Source organism: Ptychodera flava, chromosome 18 (assembly GCF_041260155.1).
Source record: "Ptychodera flava strain L36383 chromosome 18, AS_Pfla_20210202, whole genome shotgun sequence".
Lineage (NCBI taxonomy): Eukaryota > Metazoa > Hemichordata > Enteropneusta > Ptychoderidae > Ptychodera > Ptychodera flava.
In genome coordinates, this window is record NC_091945.1 from 26,563,546 (window position 1) to 26,586,747 (window position 23,202).

General features: G+C 38.3%; 1 protein-coding gene across 2 annotated transcripts in view; it reads right to left on the minus strand.

Annotated features, from left to right (window-relative positions):
- Positions 1-23,202, minus strand: part of LOC139117262 (A disintegrin and metalloproteinase with thrombospondin motifs 18-like) — a 151,908-nt gene that overhangs the window by 52,673 nt on the left and 76,033 nt on the right. For both annotated transcript variants that reach the window (XM_070680210.1, XM_070680209.1), the window contains one exon: positions 20,051-20,391. In XM_070680210.1, coding sequence (XP_070536311.1) covers positions 20,051-20,391 — 341 coding nt within the window. The remainder of the gene's footprint in view (positions 1-20,050; positions 20,392-23,202) is intronic.

A 23,202-nucleotide genomic window follows, 5' to 3' on the forward strand; every position in this document is an offset into this window, starting at 1 on the left:
AGAGGCACTCTGGTGGCATAGATTGAGTACATACACCAATGATAATGTTGAATCAAGTGAAATGAATGTTTGCTGCTAGTGTCCGCAAACAAAACTTTTGTGAAATCCTTCTTATCCTTTTTAACCCTGAGTGACTCATCGGCAAAACCCTTCAACCACCACAACTTTTGGGTTGAACCTGTTGTTTGCTATGGTCCCTTTTGACCTGTACAATGAACATTTACCGATGTAAAGGTCTAAACTGGTCTGGCATCATGCTGCTAGTTGCAGTGACTCTGCAATGTGAATATATGTCTCTATATGAATAATGTTCACCAACACATAACAATGGAAAACATCCACTACAGGAACAATATACCAATGACATAATATACAGACCGGCTGGAAAAGTTATTTTATCACTGAATTGACGCCGGAACAACAACTATCAGAGACGGTTATATAATACTGACGTAGTGATGTGTATCTCAAATCATTTCAGTGATGCTAATATGATAAAGTTGGCGCCCATGGCACTAGTGAATTGTCAATTATGAAAGCCATTAGGTCTGAGAACTTTGCTACACCTGTGAACAAGCTAGAGTCATGTCACACCCATCGTAGCAGCCGTAACTTCTGTCATCACACAACCTGAATATAGACCATGATGGGGCCAACTGTTATTTGTTTCTTGTTGATCTGTAGACAACTTTCAACAGTTTATTAACACCAAATTACCCTCCACACACATTTTTATGGCCATTTACCGGCATCTAAATGTTGCTGTTGGTGGGTTTATTTTTCTTAATTCAAAAGGTTGTGTAAAGGTCACGCATCACGGATTCAGTACTTCTCAGTCATATCATGAGATTGCATATAATATTAACCCTTTGAGCGCCAAAGTCAATTTTTGTGGCTTTTGTGAAATAAACCACTCCAGATGTTTGCTAAAATTTTGATAGAAACTGTAGCCAATGAAATGTGGTGTCCATTTGGTCCAAAATTATCAAAAAAATTACAGAAAATTTCAAGAAAATCAGTAAAAGGTTGCACTAAAATTTTGGTGGGAAAAATGACAGCATTCAAAGGGTTACTGTAACTATCAGCTTTCATAGTCTGTCTATACCCAGGACAGTGATGCACATTGAACTTTTGCATTTCTTTCAGACTTTTACAGCAAAGACCATTAATTGGGAAAGAAGTCTTTCCCAAGGCTTTCGATCCACTATTAAATGTTAAAGGCAACAGAACTGGCAAAACTTGTGGTGGGGCTTCCCAGAAGCTGTAAGAACTGCCTGAGGAGCTTACACGGCAGGGTGGCATGTGCTGGGGGTTCATATCACGCTTCTAATCATGTAATTGTGCTCTAATACTTGCAATTCAAGACATGAACACAATCCACATTTTGAAAATGCATACAAATAAACAGTTGCAATGAAATCATTCCACCTGTTGCCTTTAAAATCTTGCATGTCAATTTGTTCCAAAATGTCATATAGGTCACTCATCAATGAGGCTAACATATCCAAATTACAATAACCATTTTCTCCTTTTCACAATTCACTATTTGTCGGCAAATGACTGATCTTCTTTATTGAATGATCCCGTTGCAGTCAATTGTTTCAACAACTTATTACCATTGTTAGTGAGAGCCGCAGACATTATTCACGCTCACTTGAGCGCATGCCTGGCCAAGAGGCATGGCATATCCATGTTTTGTCAGAAATCACTGGCCAGAAAAATTGGGGCAAAACATCGGCAGAAGTCAATCATAATCCAACCTATGAGTCTAATTAGCAGTGTTGTGTGTGGTTTGCAAGGGACAAGCTAAGCATCAACTGATTGGTATCGGGAAAGCAACGAAGAACACAAGAGAGTTTTTGCATTCACAGCACACAGTGTAACATGGATAGATCATTAGAGTATAAGCAATCTCCAGTCTATAGTATACATATACGGGATGTGTCCATGTGAATGTTGATTGCGATGGAAATTTTTCACGTTCAACTAACCCAAGTGTAAATGAGCAACAGGTATTTCTAGAAGGTAAGTAAATTGTCAGGTTATGTTTAATGCATGAATAAATACTCTGTTGATGAGTTATGACTGCAATCGAAAATTTTTTCTGTGATTTATACTTTATTGGAGATCAACTGCCCTTCATTATGGAAATCAACTGCCCTTCATTTGCTCCTGGGTCTACATGGCAGTGGGTATGTGGGGTGGAATGGTTTACATGTATAACCTTATAACCTTATACATTTTTCATGCGCTAGCTTTTGCTACGTCAACAACTTGAACTGCTTCAAGTCCTTCAATTTCAGTAAGTTGTCCTGTGTATTTTACTATATAATTGCAAACACTGAAATTCTCGAAATCAATCAGCATTTTCTTAATTTGCTGATGTTAAAATGATTCATAAATACCTGTTCCGCATGACAGAAAATTGACATATTACCAATATCATGTATTTGCCAAGTTTTTGGCCATTCCCATAAATTTACAAGTTATAAAGTGATGCATCAATAAAACCTCAGAGTGGAAAGTGTGGGCCAATGTATGGAACTGTATGAAAGTCAAACTTCAGCAACCTTCCTGTTTTACATTGTTGATGATAAAATATTCAGGTGAAAGGAGCTTAACATGTGCCGCTGACAGGTACTACCAAAGTTTTTGCATACTTTTCAGCACATTATACAGTTATTCACAGTCATCATTGTGAAATATCAGAGGAATCTCTTAGATTCAACTAGTCTACTTCGCTTTGAAAGTTGGAAGGCTCTACAACATATGCTTTCAACTCATACTCAGATATCTTCAAAACACATGTAAAATTCCAAACAGTACAATACTTGGCAATGTCATTCTGTGACCAATGTTTGAAACCATCCACACTATGGTTGCTGTCGGAAGTTCAGGTGCGTGCCTGAAACAGCGGTTCGGTGTTTGCATGGGTCAAACACAGAGACCTATTAAAAACTCTGACCTTCTGTCTATCTATTTACATTTGACACCAAAGGATCCGTCGCCTGTTTGGTTTTTGCATTCTAAGAGACAGCATTTCAATTTTGATGGACTTAACACTGTTTACTCTGTTCACTGGTTACAGTGCTACAAAGTTACTACCAATGGAAACTACACCATGACAACCAAAACATTATCAAACATCACTGTTGCTCTGTCTGTTATATTAATAGCAGAACCAGCAAATCTTTTCTGCATCATTCAATAGTCTGCTTTCAAAAAATACACAAAAAATAACAAAAAAACTTCGATTTCACATACTTGAGAACAATCATCAAAATTTTTATCACTTGAACACAATTTTTCCTCTTGAGTTTCAAACTTTGTCTGCTTTTCTCCACATTTCCTTCAGTACTCTTTCTTTCCTTCATTTTTCTCATTTCTCACAACAAGGCTGCACCATTTTTAAAAATTTATTTTGGCTAAATACATATTTGTACTTCCTTGAAAATAATCCGACTTCATGGTGATGTGACACTCTGACAAGTTGGACGACAGAGTAGCCCTCTACCATGGTGTGGTTGGAAAACAGTAATATTTGCCTTATTACATCCACTGCAGATAAGGCGATATGCCATCACTGGCAGTCTCTTCTCTATCACAAACAGACCTCTTCACTGTCCTTCAAAGTCCTTCCAATGTTAGCCGTATGGCACACTCTAAATCACTTACAATCATTGAAACACTGACATTTCACACTGGATTACATTTCATAGTGTCCATTAATCCTAATCTATTGCTTTACTTAGCAAATATTTTCTGAAACTATCCCTAACTGTTCAAGGAAAGTCATTTTTGCATATACAGTCATGTAGTTTTACCCTATTAAATACCAGAAATGAATTGATTGTGGATTTCCTGATATACTTTTAAAGTTTACTTTTAAATTATACTTTTAAATTATTTTAACTAGGACCATCATCTATGGGCACATTGATAATGGTGTATGCATGTCAATGCACCCGTTGAACTATTTCAAAGTAGGATTTCAAGACTTGATGATATGAGTCACAGAAAAGTTTTCACTTTTTTGAAATTCATTTATTTCCCTTTCACCACCACTGTTCAGCAAAAACCCATTATTATCGATGGAAATTGTGGGAAAGTTAACAGGGGGATTAGGGTGAGGTTAATTCACCACCTGACTTTGATAGATTTCCACTGTTTAAAACTGGATGGGTGGACCTATACGCAGAGAAATAAAAGTGAAAGGGATGAAATAGAGAAAGTGGCAGCTCAAAAATGTTGGCACAAAGGCACCCATTCACGGTTGTCGGCTTACCTTTTTACTACCTTGAAGGAAGTGTTCAAGAAACAGAATGTAAAGTTTATTAGCTCTATCCCCAGTAATAATAACATTGAAACTAAGAAATGTAAGAATGTCACCGGGTAAAACAACAGAATAACAAAGTAGTTACATCTACAGCCAAAAGTTATTTCCACATTCCGAACAGAACAATCTTGAGTGTGAATTTCATAGAAATGTTTTTACTGTACAAGACTTAAGTGCCTATCAGGGACACTTCCGGTCAATCCAGTCATTAAAACAAGAAGAAACATATTTGTACATTGGGATTGAAAAATAAACAGCTCAATGTTAAAAGTGTACAAGGATGCAGAAAGACATGTGAAGATTTACCCCGCTAGGCTGTACGCTTGTAGGGTTGTATTGGACACTGTGGGTGGCAGGGAGTAGAGTTACAAATGTATCCAACTTTCATAATATTTAGTATTTTGTGGCGATTGGCACAAGTGGAGTGCACAGCTCAAATAAGTCTTAGCCTGAAGAGAGAAACTGAAGGGCCTAAACAGTTCACAGAAAACTGAGACTAATATGTCTTCAGTTTCAAGACTTGCAAAATGCAACATGTGCACCTTCAAATGTACAAATGATGTGCGTTTGTTTGCTGTTTTATTTCTCTAATGAGATTAGAGCTGATCATGCAGAAACTGTGGAAACTTTTCCTTTATAATCAAAGTGTTTGCTTATTCCATTTATCTTTTTGCATGATGAAAAATTGTGAACTCAGTGTTTTGCATCTTAGTTACATTGGAAAGTTTGCTCCATCTGAAAACTGAGAGAAGAAAAAAGATTTACAAACTTAGTGAAAGATATTGGTGAAAGTGTATAGTATTACTCTCCGTATCTTTATTTAGATTCTAAAATATATCTTTTCAAATGAAATAGTTTACAGTAACTAATGATATGACTTTTTGCTGATAGAGTTCATCGAAGAAATATACCAGTAATTAAACTCCTGGAGGCAAATGCTGTCAATAAAGTGGATGTTGAGTACTCCATTAATGCATCTGACAGCAAAATAAACTTTTCTAACTGTTTCCTCTCAATTACACTGAGGTAAACCACTGAAAAGTCAAAAGCAATGGCCGGCTGCAGACCACTTTACATGACAGTTTATTGTATTTTCTGTAAATAGCTTGATCCCATTTCAGGGCTTTACCACACTGTAGTGGGCGGGGACAAAGGTCACCATCAAAGCTCTTGATCTGTCTCTGGTCCTTTGTTTTGGGGTAAAATCTATGTAAACACTATGAGAGGTTCTCATGGTAGAGTCCATAGAGAAGGGCTCTAAACAGACCATGTCAAGATTGATAAGTCTAGAATCTCTCTGGTGTGACACTCAGAAAAAAGCCCAAAACATATAGATACCAGACTACCTTGTACTGGTAGTAATGTATATCTTTCCTTAATAACAGTTGTTGCCATAATTTCCTTGATCCCGCACATTTGGAGGGGGGGGGACTGTGATCAATGCATGGGATCGAACCCCAGTGACTTCGTCAGCATGAATTTGACTCACCCTTTCAAGAAAGCATGCACCTGCTTACAAACTTACCTGGAAATGCTTTCTGTGAAATTTATATGCTCTTCAAAGGAAATGATGAACGGCTTGCTTGTACCTCAGTGGTTCAAGGAAACTTTACAAAGACAATTTCTTTCAAACTCATGAGTACAAAACATAAGATTTTGAGTGTGAGCATGGGAAGCTGACTACTTTGACTTTGTTTCACATTATTTCTCAACCTCCACGTGGCATACAGCTTACTCAATATGCTTTACATAGACTTATGTACATATCAGGCAATGTGCTAATGTGTTGCTATGGACTTTTGACTCGGTCCAGTTTTCTGCATCAAAATACTGGAATCTTTCCAACAAATGATTATACGCTATGGCTATTCAGACCAATGATGATATTGTGATTATATCGACCAGCAGTGGTAACGTATATGAATTAAAACACCTTAAAATGTACACTTTAACAAAATCACTTCAAAGTAACATGTGAGTAATTCACTGTGAACTTTGACCTTGTGATGTCTCCCAAACATCTGAAGTCACATGGAAACCAAAAAAAAATTCAATATGAGATGTACTTTGTTCCTGTCAAATTTAAAAAGTCATCGGAAATAATGGAAGCAGTGACACTAACTAACCTCAAGCCAACAGTAATTACTAAATAGTTTAACCTTTTCCTATCTCAATAAATACCTGTGGACAGCCAACCAACCAATTACAAACATGGGGTTTCATTTGAAGTCCTATTAAAAGTGCGAGCTTTCAATCTGCTGCTAGGCAAAATCCAACAGCTTTTTGAAACAGATCAAACATGCCAATAGATGCCAGTACAGAATATTCCAACCTCATTACAGCTCATGGATACAACGGTGGTGTAGGTATTAAATTTGTACAATTGTCCTTGAAAAGTAACAAAGAAAAGAGAAGACACTATACATTGGTCAGAGCACACACATCACACCAATTTCACGGTGTAGCCACTACCTTGAGGGGGACACAACACTGAACAATAGGAAAGACCACATACCCTTAACTGTTGTATAATGAGCGGAACCAACTGTCACTACCAATACCTGACCTTGGGACAATGTGGAGACTGTAATTGGGGAAATCATTGATGACAACTTTTGAGGACGGTAAAAGAGATAATAATGTACATCAAATTTTAAGAAGTGGAAGGTTGTCAATTGAATCGCTGAACATGAAAGGTCTGTGTCCATTAGTTTTTGTCTTATAACCTAAATGAAATGTGCAGTTCCTATTGGGAACCATTTTCAAGTCACCTCTCCTACAATTACCAACACTCTCACAAGACAGTAGGCGGCGGAGTCTCAAACAAACCTTTCTAAATGGTCAACAAAAGGGGACATGCCTGGGCTTTGAGGGTCGCAAGGAGGGGGAAACCAGTTGAGGGGCATTTCCTTGGTGAGAAAAAAACTCTCTGTCATTTTACACCTATTGAAGATCAGGTTGTAAATGGCTAATGTGTCGGATTAATGCGGATCGACTTTTCATTCACAGGTAGAAGGCCACCAGGGAGAAAAACTCTTGCTCTTTAAAAGACTTACGCTAAACTCCATCTTTTGTGAAAAACAGAAATCTGTCCCATCAACCGCCTATCCCACTGTCAAAAACATTTTATTGCCGATAAGAAGCTGAGTGACTAAATATTCTTTGAAAAGAAGGATAAACCATAATCAGCTCAGCTCAGTCGCTTGGGGAAAACACTTTACAACTGCAAAACCCATCATCTTCATTAATTTTGTTCAGCATGGGAAGGGAAGATCTCTTATTGTCAGTCTTCAATGGTAGAAAAAGTAATAATGCTCTTAAAAAGTGACAGTTCACTGTCCAGAGAATATTGAACTCACTTGATGTCTTTGGAGAACCATTAACTCGGAGGCAAACTGTCTCTTTGTCTGCAAAATGTTCAGAATGGGTGGTCGTGCAGCTAATCATGTCTTCTCTGCCACCTTACTACGGTAATTTGATTTTTAGGCGCGGACAAAGCACAAGTTGACTTGGCTTCTACTCGAGTTGATGACGGCGGATTAAAAGCAAAACATGCTGCTTGGAAAAGCCTCTTTACCTGACCATTCTCTTTGATGGCCAACATCATGGCACCAGACACACACCGGCTTTGTCTTGTAGTTAGGCGATACAAAGCACTGGAATCCGCAAAAAAATTAACTTTTTAAAATTTGAACTAGCCTCTTACAAGAAAGAAGTGGAACATCTTGCTGTCAAGGTATGGATGATAACATTTCTGTGTCATTCAAAGTCCCCAAAATCTCTTTCAGTGATGAAGATTTTGATGTAATTTTAAACAAACTTGGACAATTGTAGAGCCTTTTATGCACTGACATACTTGATATGACCTCTTTAAATAATAACATTGAAATATGCGACCCCCATTTTCCATTTTCTATTCATGTGATGTGAATTAACCTGTTCACCTTCAATTCTATGTAAACAGGTCCACACTCACAACTGATAACTTAGGATTTGGCCTACAATGGTGTCGAAAACGGTAAATATTTTGAACTAAGAGCCAGGAGACCAACTACAGTATCTGTCACAACAATGCGTGCACATGAAAAAAGTTTCTGACAATGTTTTCTGACAATTATGATCATTTCCTTCAATACAAATAAATCCGAATAGGACAACAGCTGTGACTATTCAGATATACTTCTCATTCATCCCTTAAATTTATGCAGAAGTACTAATGTATGCTATTTACCTTGCCCACATGATAATGCAACATTATTGTTCAGTGAATTCGAGTCCAGAAAAAAATTCATTTGTCAACAACAACACCTGACCTAACATGCTGTAATGACAAGTGTCTGTGAACTATTATAATAAGACTGTAGCTCACTGTTATGATACCAGGCTCAAACTTTTATTATACCAGATCCGACCTTGATGTGGATCTACCTTTGCTCAAAATGCACACTACTCTAGGTCAGTTTGCGATTTCTTACACTGGTGCAAAGTTATGGAAAAATTTACCCCTTGCTGGTAAGATTTGCACATCAAGACATCAGTTTATAAAATCATTAAGACAGGAGCTGTTACAAGATTACAAAATTGTGTAAAAGTTTGTTTATTATAACTGTCATTTCAGTGCTATAAAATTCACATGTGAAATGCAAGCATTGAAGAGATGGGGCCAGACTTGATTAGCTTTTTTAGCTATTTTTCTGACCCCAAAAATTATTTCTTGCACTATATTTCACATGTGAAATTGACGCTATAAAACTTACAAATGGTAATAAAGAATATACAGCACTGGGACTTGCTTTGGAAGTAGACTAAAAGACTGTACTTTATGAACAGCGTAACACTACTGGAAAGTGCACTGAAAGGCAAGCTTACTGAACTTGAAAATATTTAGTACACATCTGGAACGTTTTGGAAATATATGTTTTCTTTGTCTTTGTGGAAACGTGGTCAGAAAACAAATTTACATGTATTATCCTTTCATATGCATTTCAAATAAAGTCAAAACAACGATGAGGCTGATTATATTGACAGGCGGGGTGAAAACAAGTTGTTAAAACTGCAGAATTAGTGAACTGGTTCATGGTAACATTTGCATGTCTATCGCTTCAAAGATTTTTCATCCACGCAGTCAAGGTGTTCACATTGTAGGTTTCAGATTCTCATCAGGGTATTAGATTCCAGCATTTGGGACTGCGGTTAGTTTGCCATGCCCTTCAAGACTTGTAGGGGAAAAAAACCAATTAAGTCAAAGTCAAAACTTCAACAAAAACTACAGCAGAGTCCTACACTAACTGTTTCCTGCTGTGTGATTCCAAAGGCTATCAAACCCGCACATCAAGTCTCAAACAGCCTATTCAATTAAGACAACCCATGCTGGTAGAGAGACAGTGGATGGACTAAGATTGGAATCAACTATCTTATCATTTGCAAATTGTTCACTGTTTTTGCAACAATAACAGGAATTCAGGTTACAAGGTACACGCAAGAGGCGCTCACTCAATTGTCAAATCTTGGTATCAATTAAAACTGAATGGCAAAAAAACTTGGGAGGTCAATGCCAGCTACCCTGGAGAGAGGCAAGCTTCTCCTGGATGTAATTTATGCGTGTAACAGGTGTTCTTTAGCTCTGCGGGAGTGTTAACAGTCGGCATATTACTTTGATGTCTCTATCTTGGAGTTCAAATATATCTTTCCAATAGATGTACTCCCCAATCGTTTTAATAAAGAAAGTCAATCAGAACCGATCTGCACTGTAATCTGCCGAGGCATTTGAAATATTTCGTAATCTAGCTGTGGCACTGCCCTAGCTCCCCAGCAACCTGACTTGTACTAGCATCGTTGCATTGGTGATCATAGAGCATGCAGTAAACACTGCCTGGCAAGACTGTCAAATTCTGGGTCCACAATTAGCAATTTTGACTTATCATCATGATCCTAGGGTGTCAAGTTGGTTTCCAAAGCTAGGGAGGCTCCCTAGGCAACCCTGGTTGTTTTTGTGATGAAGATAATAGACCTGGTGCGTTTCAGGTGCACAAATCCTGAAGGATGAATTACATGTAATGTGCAGGGCGTTTCATTATTCAAGTATTGCAGTACCTGCCTCTGCCGCAAAGGGCATCAGCCTGATGGTCACTCCCCTTTGAACGATTATACAGCCCGAGGCAGTGTTTTTAAAGAGAGCCAGTAAAAAGAAGGAGAACACTGCAACTGGCACCTTGATAGCATTCAAGATCTATAAAACTGTAGGGGCTGAGGGAATTAAAACCTCTGTGGGGCATCTTATTGTATGGGTCCAACACAGTGTGGTAAAGAGATAGTAAAAAGCAAACAATGTGACAGGTTGTCTTCTTGAAGACGTCCATCACAACACAGGCACAGCAATAATGCTTCAAAAGTGGACCATTGAAAATTCATTCTTCGATGGCAATGAATCAGTTAGATATAATTTGATGTTTACCGGGAAACAGAAAAGCGCCGCTATTGCCAAGGGATTAATAAATCAATATCAATGAGGTGAGGGATCAGGGTGAAGATTTTCCAGCTTGCGAACAATATGAGCTGTTGGTAATACAGTAGATACTATTAATAGAAGAATGGGCAAGCCGACAGAGTTGATGTCAAAGAAGGGAAATGCGAAGGAAAGCGGGTCAGTGAAGGGTAGAATCCAAGAACAGCACGGACAACAATATCACTTCTGGTAAAAACATCAACAGAATACTTGGCCATAGATCAGTAATGATATGGAAACTGACAAAGACAGTTTGGGACAAACCTCTTTGATTTGTATGGTCAAGGTGACAAAATTCAAAGTGGTGAACTACACAATTTATCAAATTCTTTTCTAAACTTCACCAAAAGTTGAGCAAACCCTGCAAAATGTACATAAACACATACAGTATGGGTAATTCTATCAAAGTTGTCTGAATGGTCCAACTGTGAAAATCACTTTCGCACTATAAATGTTTCTCATGCCATTGATCAATGGATAGTACATCTGGATCTGCATTCTAATCCTCCTTAAATCATAAATAGATATACTGCCAAATACTGACCACACAAGAAAAGAAAAGAAAAAAAACAATCAGAAGTTATTCATTCCTAAAAATTTGGTGACCTTTATTTGCAAACATAACTCTCGATTGCCCCATCCTAACACTGATAGGACTGATGCTTAAAAGAAAACCTTTGAAAAAAAAGCCATTTTTCTCGCATCTGTAGAATTTGACCTCCCCTTCCCATTGTACATTCTTTGTCAAATTAATGGTACAAGAATCTACGACCTTCCCAAGAGAAACCTGCACAACACATACATCTAGCTTTGACAGCATTTGCACACGTCCTTCCTTAAATCTGATTTTAGCAGTCTTAATGGTGATAATGACCCCAAATCCTCAAATCTGTTCTTCTAAATGTTGCCATTGGCTGTATCCTTAACCCGGTTACACACATTTTACAAGGGCCACCAACCTTTGGTCTATTCTTCTACCTGTTGACAATGACGGTGTGCGACCTAGAGCTCCTTCATGTCATCTTGAAGCCATTTCACTAATCCCCTCATTGTTTCTTTCTTTATCGCAGTGGCAGTGGCCTGGACCTTCTACAATCAAATGATATTTTCACAAAAAAAACACAGTGGAGCCAACATAACCTCCAACTATCGCTTTTGACAGTTGTTGTACCTCATTGAAATAGGCAGGTCATAACTACAAGGTGCCCAAATTATATGAAAGCTTAACTTTCAAAATGCCAACAGCATGTCTTAACATTGTCACCAAAATCCTTTTAACGTAACACACAGAATGAATGTCTTAAGTTTACCGAATTCAAAATATACTTGGTGCAGAACAAGGCCACTATGAATTACAGCAGATGCCTTTTGCACAATCTGTGGCCCTTTTTGAGTATCTCAAGTCCCTGTGTTTGATCCAACCAGTACCTGTTGTAACCTCCAAGTGCCTTATCTCTGACCTTCTTTGTTGTTGGCACACCACCAACCCATCTGTCAATGCCTTCCAAATATCATTCATAATTGTATTTATTTTTAGTTGAGAAAACAAAGGTTCAACCGTTGCTCTTGTATTCTGACACTTAAAAATAGTAAAACTAATTTTACTCTTCTTAAACAAAATAGATGGACTAAAAATCTCATATTTTGTGACACATTGAGATTTATGTTAATATTGAAATATCACACTTTGCAGTCCAATTTGGCACTAATAGCAGGATAAAGTTCAACAGGGTCATACAGTGCATTTATTGCAAATCTGGAGTAAGGGTTAACGACAGCTGCCGTTTATCTTTGATCTACAGACCTGGTAATGTAGTTTTAATATTCAAATGACATAAAACACAATACAATGTAAAAATTTGGATTGTTCTGTTTCATGTACAAAACAAATGGAAGTATTTTGTGACCGCGATTAAGAAATACAAAGTTATTGTTGACTGCCCCTAGACACAAGTCCTCTTTAAGGTTTGAAGAGGGTTTATTTTTTATGCGCTACATCGGAAACAAGGGACAGAGAAATTGTCTCTCTTTTATAAATTTACCACTTAGCAACTGGAAACAAACCTTGCCGAACCTTTTTTCTCCTCAGGCAACTCAACACTGAATAGAAAACTTAACATTGTCATTTCACTTGCTCAGTCTCACTGGATTGTTTTGATCAGCAACATACAGCTGCAAGGGGTACTGCAGCTATCAATCAACCCATGACACAATTATTTCTCCCTCGGTTATCAAACAGCCCCACTGCGACCGCTCTTCAACTTTTCCATCTGTTGAACTTTAACGAGTCAAGTTAACCTTCTGAAGTGCAAAAAACAGTTATCAATTTCAAGTGCTCTTGTTGGCGTGATATTCAATCAGCATAGATACACAAAAACACAATGTTCAATACTGAAAAGGGCTTACCGCATTCGGAAGTAATTTAGAACGAGACGTTTAAAACCCATTGTGATTCTTTGCATGAAGAAAGAAAGCATCCCTACGGCTGTGCAGAGATAGCAAATATCTCTCTATACCTTGTGGTGACGTACATTCAATCCAGCTCTCACCATTCACCACAAACCTTTAGTTCCTGACTATTGTTTTAATAATTTAGTTGGACTTGTATAATGACATGACGCAGAACAGAGAATCCAAGACAATTCACCGGGGCTATTGGCTCATTGTTTAGCTTTCTCTGTAGTTTACCAGAACAAAAAGTGGCTTGTTTTCCAGGATGAATGCTCATTATCTGCAACACATGGGATTCCAAAGGGGACTGCTTCTGATGGAGATAATTGTGCAGGCTCATTAGAATCACCGAAGTGATTGCAATTTCGTAGCTGGCTATTGTGGTTTTATAGAATGCCAGTAGAGGAAAAGACAGTAGAGGTAAAATACTCGAACAATTTATGTAGGATTGCTGTTGTTACAGTTGATTGTTTGTAAACTATCATGTACAGTGGGGTCTGATTGAAAACGAAATTCGGTGTGCAATGATACACTTAGCAGGTCATTTTGATGCAAACATAGTTAAGTAGGACAAACTGAAGATGGGGGGATTAGACTGGACTTTGGGAAAACTAGATGTAAATTGTGTTAATTACTGGCATAAAGTCTCTAAATGCAAATTGGTTGGTGCACTGTTGAGAAGTTAATTCACAGCAAACCTAGGAGTTTAGTATCCTAATTACTTGTAAATACCAACAGTTTAGTGAGAATTGACTGCTTTCACTTGGTTCCCCTTTGTTTTCCTGTGATTTGCATATTATCTCAAGTGTTTGATGAAGATGAGATACTCAAAGAGAAGAAAGAAGTTAGTATAGCATGGAATCAATGCTCTGCCACACTCAATGTGCCATGGGTGTCTTTACCTCATGATTTAGTGTCTATATATTATGACTCATTTTTTGAATGTTGACTTTACTGTTATCAACCGCAGAACATACGTTTCTGTTGTTCTTCTCCTAACAAGTAAACTTTGACATACACATTTCTTCAGCTGAACAACCTGACGTTAGTCAAATGAAAACTACTGGATGTAGCAACAGTACTTGTGGTTTATGTAAATCACGGTCCCTTTTGTGGAGGGACCCTATGTAAATACATACATCTCTTTTTTTTAAGGTTTGTGTCAGATGCAGTGTTTGAGTTTTTTTTGTGTTTGAAGAAGCATCTTATATCTCCCCATCATCCAAGCTTCAAGTGCACCCTTCAGAGCAACTGAACAGTTTTGCAATAGACATACAGTCCAGCTTGGCATCTCCATTTACCTTTAAATATTTAATGTAATGATAATTCTTTCCACAGCCCGCACTGGGGACAAAGCAAACGTAACAAAGCTGAGTACGGTAAGAGGTAACACTGATGAAGCCAAGCATGCGTGAAGCAAAGAGAACGGATACCGCTGACAAACTACTGGAGTATTTTCCCAAACAAACAAAGTAGTTTTATTGATAGATTAATATGTACTGAAGCAAAGTAACATTTGACAGTTGGTCCATTTAAACAGGCCGCACGTCACAACACAGAGATAGTAATGGAGAACTCTATGTTCACAACAACCATGATCTTTGAGCTGGGGCATCAGCCAATTAGGGACATGTGTGCATAGAGTCAAGTTTTTTATCTGCTTAAGCTGTACACTGTTCCATATTATACTCTTCTGCCTGAAGATTTGAGCGACCTTTGGTATAGTGTCGTAAATTCTCGCAATCCTAGTCTACAGACTCACGAACTATAGGGATGGGAACCTTTGATAAACACCAAAGATATTTCGGCAGAACATTCGAACTAGGCACGAAATACTTTGACCCGGCTCTCTCGCAGTATGTACCCCCTACCATCCAAACTTGACGAAATGTAAAATTGAATTTCTGTGTGAATATGGAAGGGCTACATTGGCTGCATAAACTGTGGAGGAATTCCTTCACAGGATACCGAACAAAGGTTGTGATTGGAGGACACATCGGTATGTAATGCAATGTAAGTGCATAGTTTCACCATATCACAGGAAATTCTTCTTCCCTCTCTTACCCTTGGGTATGTCAAGTGTCCGGGGCACACAGTATAATCACAACATCACCGGTTGACTAGCAACCGCATTTTCATTGAAGTGCAGCAATACACGTTTCCCTTGCTTTTTTAAAAGTCTTGGGCAATATTGGGCAGTCTTTAATACACACTCTGTACCGGGTACTTCAATCGACACTATTTCATTACAGACACTGTCATCAATTTCTGACAATCAAACTGACAGCCAAGAGAACAATTACTGGCAGTATTTTATGATACTCATGTAAACCTTATACTAGAACATGGGTAACCTTTGACTTACAATCATTAGGTATTGTTTTCCGACCATCTCTGTTTTCCACTATGACATATTTATTCTAAACAACACTGAGTGTGTAAACATAGAAGCTTAACACATAATCCTCTCCAATCGCTATAAATAAGTGGATTAAAGACTATCGATAACCCATATGCTTCAAGTACACACTGTACAAATCTGTTATTGACGATTAAAGTTCAGCAGGCAGCCTGCTGACTGAGAATGGGTGAACAGATGTGATCAGGACTTGAAAAGAATTATGCTGACATTATCATGTTCCGCCTTCTGAATAACACAGTTGCATAATCTTTCTGGCAATAATTGCAAAAAATTTATTGCACATGTGCAAATCTGCAAACTGAGTACAAGGTCATTATGATTAACCCCTCAGTTGGTCCTCTAATGTGCTTTCCTAGATGGTTTTGGTGGGAGCCTAGCGTACTAGTATATTGTAGCTGAGGTCGTAGACTATAGGGATACATGAGCTCTCAGGCCTATCAATAATGACATGGGAGTGGAGGAGTTATTTTAGTTACAAATACTGCTGCTTGCTAGAACCAGTTGCTGACACAGGATCTTTTCTCTACCCAGTCACTTGCTATTTCCTTAATGTTGACTGGATTTTAAGGAGGTTGTCTGTATATCATTAATTTACACAAGTCTTCATTGAAGCACCATGAACAGGTGTTGTTTGCTCATTAAAAACCTCTTCATGGGAGCAAGTTACCTTTACAGCTGTAATATACTGACAGGTAATAAACAGGGAGTTCTGGCAACTATTCTCTCTGCCTGGTCAATTCAGTTGGGCATAGACATTGCCTTTGTCAAGGATTGACTAATCAGGGTACTAAGTATAGGCAAATCATTATAATGTCATGGTGAAAGACAATGAATTCAAATAATACAGTAAGTTGTTAAAATTTGGGAACATGTGCTTTGGATTGTAGCATTCTTGGTGTCTTCGTAGCACAACATTTTTATGGTGTTTTCGGGTTTTGGTGATAAAGAATTGCACATGTTTTAATTCCCGTGAACAGTTCAAGTTAGGATGCAGTAAAACAATGGGTACCTTTTCACATGGGGAATGCAATCATGTTCTTTGTAGTCAACTCCCGTTATGGGCAAGCATGCCAATTATTTCAACAGACACTGCCAAGGCAGAGCTTAAAATCTCATAACAGGAAACGGTGCCAGTTTATGGACAAAATAACTTTGATGCTAAGCCACTGAATTAAAAGAAATTAGCACAGAAGTAGGGTTGTGCCACTGTGTTACTGACCTGTAGACAGAACAACTAACAATGATGACATTATATACTTAGCCCTGAAAAGGTACGGGACGGTTACCTGTGAGATGTGACATGCATAACATCAACACTCCGATCATGTCAAGCCTATGCTTAGACTGTAGTCAATCGCGTCAATTTACCCTTCTGACTTCTGACTTCGCTTTGTAGCGGGCATGGCGTGCAGAGCACACAAGTGTTGACAGAGGCACCTGGCCATTCCAGAATCAACCCAAGGCATACACTTGCAATAAATCCTGTACAGCTGGCTATGATGATATAACCAAAATAGGCACGAGGGGCTGTCTGGAGTCTAGCCTTTGCTATTTGCCTCTTTTGAGTATTACCAGTTTTAATGAGAAAATTGAAATTTCAACGATCAACATTGCTTATTAAAATACACAGCTGACATCTTTTTGGAACTCACATTTTCCCCTATTGGTTATATGGACTAAATTTTTCATTGTATCCCAGTTGCGACAGGTTAACTTCCTACATTAATATCTGATTTGAACTCTCCTTTGAACTCTGGTAGCCTGTTCTCTGTGTTTTACATACAATAAAAAGGACCACGAACTGCTTTGCCCTTCTTAACCCTTATTTTTAGCACACAATTTTCATGTTCACTTATGTGGGATAATCCTCAGTGTGCGCTTTGTGTTGAGACGTACAATAAAATTCACCAGGGATTGATACAAGCTTTGGAAACATAATACATATTGTTTGCTTAGGTTCATTAATCACAAAAGATGGCTAATGTAATATATTTTGATCAGAATAGCATAGAGGCAAACCACTGGTCAAACTACACACTGCACAGCTTATCATCAGTTTTTCAATCAATTGCTTAATCAATTAAATGACTTTGCAGGTTACCAAACTCCAATGATGCCAAACATTCGTAGCACAGGGTTTTACTAGCAAGACTTTGTTGTGCATAAATCTTCAATACATGCATACTGATATTTGACAGTTATGGAATGAAGTCTCAACAGAGATATATATGTTTAACATGACAGACATTATGTCCATCATGATTGATGGCGTGTACAAGATACCAATATAAGATAAAAGCAACTTTCAACTACATACATAAAAGCATACGACAGGTTTCATCATAGGTTACTGTAAGTTTGTTTGTTTTTCATATGTTCAAAGGATTGGGAGTAATCGTGATACTCGTTATGCTTCTTGTTCTGCAAACCAATTCCATTTGAAAAAGTGTGATAGATTTCGGCTGTGAAACGTTATCGTGATGGTTCGGTTTTGAGAAATGTCCACTCTCTCTCTTCTGGTTACTGCGTTACATTTTACAAATTTCCTTCCAACCATTCCCCCTCCCCTAATTGGAGTTTATACCACATTGACCAATCAAATTTCACTTCATTAGAAGGTTGAAGAAGAACTGCGACAGGACCCAACTATGGTACACTTCAAGTACCCCCATTACGATGTAAGATATCATGCCTGTCAATTTCAAAGACTCTATTCAGTAATTCAAATATGAATGTGTAGGTGTTGAAGATTGACGCACAACAAAGTCTTGCTGGTAAAAACCTGGTGCCACAATGTTGCTCACCTACTGACTTCAATTTACAGTGGCTTATTCAGCTTGTGCAGCAACCGACACAAAAATCAATGAACTGAATAAATTCCCCTTTCAAGTTTATTTGGCAAGTGTAAGTGGGCTTCAACTGAGGGTACACATATTGGTCTCTGATTCAAAACAATCTTGAATATTTCTTGTTTGTCCTATGTGCTCAAACAGGGCAATTATAGGATTTACTAAATCCTATTACGCTATATACAGGTACCCCACACTTCCCATGGCTTCAAGCAGCTGTTAAAAGTGAAGCCAATTGTCACTAGACAATATAATTAGCATGCAAATAGAGACCTTTGATACAATGAGAATAAATATTAATTTTTATCTCAGTTACTTGATGATTGAGTCTTATCATTTTTTCAATTTTCATGTATGAAACCCTTCTTCAGTGAATCAGATACAAAACTGCAGTAAAACTAGGGGAGGGACTTATACTCAAACAACCCATGTTATCTGCCATAAATGCTAAATTTATGCAAATATTATGCAGAATTATTGTGGACCACTATTAAACTTTCGGAAGAAAGTGGATATGGACAAGTAAGTGCTGCTTTGGAGTTGAGTAGAGTGTAGTGTTGAAGGATGTATGGCACAATCTGCTTCAGTTCCGAGGAACAACTTTGAGACATTGAGCGCAGAGTTGGTAAACAGAAAGGTTTTCCATAAGGGGTGGACCATTTGATGTCTGGGGGGAGGGGGGTTGGAAGATTGATGAGGCAGCATTATCTTTTCATACCTGATCCATTGTACATTTTTTCCCACTCTCCAACTTTTTTTTTATTCTCAAGCCTTCTCTGGCTGATTCTTTTTCATTGACATTTGTTGGGAATCTTATTTTTTTCAAAAATCTTCCAGACCCCCCTCCCAAGGATATCAAATGGTCCACCTCTAACAGGGAGATATTGAACACATAGCTGGTAAACCAAGAGGTGCCACTTCAGTAGTCACATCCTTCTTTGGATCATTTTCCAAAACAATTTTACAGTCCGTTAAAAGTTTACTCCCATTCTGTTTACAAGGACTATTCGACCAATTTGTCAGTTGACCACACACTGGAAGGCATTAAGCTGTACTTGGGACACGGTATTATCAAAAGCCTACGAAATCCACACCTGATGCCACTAAAACGATACAGAGGTGGCTCCTGATCTCCAATCGCACCTGGTCAAAAAGTTCAGAGGTCAACACGAGCGGCTGGACATCTAATACTCTCGGCTCTGTGGCTGTGGGTATTGTATTTACATTGATGCTTACAATTGGCATTGCCCAGTAGCTTGGAGGCACTTTACACAACAAAGTAAATGACTAATTAAACCATACCTTTCAAAGAGCGTCCAAGTTGCCTCATTCACTTGACCCCAATTGACACTGCAACTAATTCATCCCTGTTCCCAAATGAAAGAGTCTAACAAACTATCTGTAGATAATGGGACTATCCAAGAGGATAAAGGAAAGTAGGGGGTACAAATGGTTAAAAAATTACAGGCTGAATAAAACTGACTCACCAAACCATTGCAGGTGTTGATGGCTACTGAACCATTTCCATGAGATTTCAGCTTCCCATTATAAAGGCAGGCTGCCTGTTGGTCATCCAGCTTCGTGGTGTATGACTTCCCATGTGACCGCACCTGTACTGTGAAGCCCGGCGCCAGCAGCTTCTCGTTTGGTTCTAACTCAAAGTGAAACTGTTCTCCGAACGCTGATAGTTTATAAAAGGTAGATTTGTGATGGTGGTGGTGGTGTTGGTGCTTTCCTTCACTGCTTCTCTTTATCCTGAGCGGCTTGAGATCGTGTGTGAGGTAATTTCCGATGTGGTCAACCTGCATGGGTGTTACCACTTCGTAAGCTGCAAGGAGGACAAAAGTCAATAAAAATATCAATCACTGCAGTCTTCCATGCTCATGTTTGTGTTTCACTTTCTTTATAGCACCCAAAACTTCTTTAGAGTGAAAAATGAATTAAAAGCACTGAACAGACTTACTAATTGCATGTACAAACAAGTGATAAAACATGTGCAATATAAAATACAAGTAATATTCACCTGTGCTGCTTTTTGAGTGATGGAACATTGAGAGTAACTTGATGACATTTTCCCTTCTTTTAAAAAGAACATTCTGATATACTTGTCAACAACTTTCAATGAACAAACATTATTGTATGAGAATTCTCAATCACCCATAAACATGATTCCTTTCGAAATCAAGAACATGAAAAAGGACAAAATATATTTAAATTAAGGATGAGATAGGGAAGGTGGCTTTTTTGAGCTTTGGCTTCTTGTGGTCTTCTGTTCATAGACTCACATGTCCAAGAACCTCCTAGTTCACAGAATCAATGCGCAGAGGATCGGGCTTCTTACCAGTAAAATTGCAATTATGAATACATTTGTTTAACAAGCACTTGCACTATCATCTCATTCATCTATATTTGTAGCACTCTGAAACAGATGTTGACTGATCACATGATGAGGATTGCTTGCCAAGGGTTACTCTATGCTTGCCCTTATGAAAATTCAGTGGCCTTCAGAAGTTACTTGCTGTCCTCCTACCATACAAATATCTGGCACTGTGGCAAGTGGTCCTACAGGACAGGGGTTAATGACACACATCACAAAACCAAAGTCACTCAAAGTCAGTGTCCATCTGTTCAGAAATTCAAAAGCAACCTTTAATTGGGGCTCAATAGCTGGTTTCAAGGTTTAAATAGTCATTACGTGAGTTAAGTGGGGCCTGAAATGACTGGCAAGGCCAAAGTAGCCATCCGTATTGCCATTTTAATTGGCCTCAAATTCTGTAATTTCAAGATGTCCTTGTTGTTGAAGATATTCCAAATGCCCCTTCCCAAATTCTGAGATACCTAAGACTTATTTTTTTTAAAATTATTCATGAAACATATCTATTTTGATATTATTCCATGCTGTTTTCGTCGGTTGTAGCAAGATGATTGATTGGATAAGTCAGGAGGGGAAGGAGGGCCCGGAAGTCAAGGATGGGAATGTAGGAATTGTCACCTGTTTGACTGGATCAAAGTGTGTGCACTTAACTACAAATACGAAGCACAAAAACATTCTTGTAACCTTCACTGAAAACATTCCGCAACATCACATTATTGTCTGTGCAAAGAAAACACATATTTCATACTTGTTGTGATTGCTTCAGTTACAAACAAAACCCCTTGTCAAAGGAGACAACATTCAAACTAAAATGCGCTCTGAGATTTATTTGAAAAATACACGATTGTGAGTAAACTTTCTAGCCTTCCATGGTAGGACAGGTATTTCATGAATGAGTTTTATGATAAAAGTGTTTTCCTTCTGTCAACTTCACTGAAACAATACAAAGGTCATCGATGCATATTGATTGGTAATTCGTTGGATGCTTGGTAAAAAAAAGTTGTGGTGGACCTACAGAAGGTAACCCTTCATGGTATCAATAGAAGGTTAGAATGAATGTTGAATGAATTGTTGGGAACTAGGAGTTCTCGACCAAATGGCAAAGTTACAAAATTTGTTGGTTCCAGACAAAAACTATCACACTAGAAAGTCTTTACAGCTACTGTACAGTCCAATACAAGTAATTGTGTTACAAGGAGCCTAGGATGCACAATTTTTTACCAAGAGGTTAGAGTTGCTGGTGAAATTTTTGAAAACATTTGCACAGACAAGAGCTCTCCGCTGAACTCCCTGTTGGAACAGGCATCATTGCATTACCATTATCAGCACTTTCAGGTTTGCAATACGAGAATGTTTTCCCGAGAACTTAAAAGCTAATGCCGACAATGATGTGCCTCGACCAGACAAAAAGTCGGACAACATGTATTGTTTTGTCCCTGCACCCATCAATGGCATTCTAAGACAAACTTGCTACACACCTGCAGTCACGTTTATTTGAATTTGCCCTAGCAGATTAGTGATAAAAATCATTGTTTCCTCTTATAAAGCATTGTTTTTTGTTAAATAGCACAAACAAGGAAATTATTGCTGTTTATATTACATGATAGAACCATAGACTTGGGCGGACTTTCCAGTTTCGGTATGATGGAACACTAATTTGTGGACACAAGAAATGCGTACGCCTGTGTGTAATCTACGTATGCTTATGTCAATAAAGGGTTCAGTTTTCAATGGACAGTTACAAAAACTACATTGTATCATTGACGGCGGCGGATGCTATTTTGGAGCGCATTCCCGGGCCTTTCTTGGACTGAAATTGTCATGGTAAAAATTGTAAATCTGCTTCGGGACTTCCAGCAAATGAATGGCCAGAAACACAAGGAGTGCACGGGGGCAGAACTTAACTCAAGGCTGCTATCGGTACGGGTGTCTGACACCCACAAATGGATCTGCATTTCCATTGCGAATGTGCGAGACACGCTATTGTATTACCCTGTGAAACAGTCGTTTGGGTCGAGGAGGGTTACGACATTTTATGCTAGGCACATAAACTACCGCGAATCTGGCTATTTATATATCTACTGGGAAAGTCATTCATCTTACATCTTTGAATGTTTCGCATTCTCAACAACTCTGGGTTGATTCAATCAAACACCTCCAGCGTTGGTATGGTAGTATTTTTTTCTAAAATTGAAAGTCAAATTTTTTCCCGATGGGGTCGCGGCTACTGCCGTTATGTAAGTGGAGAACTAAGCGTTATAAAGT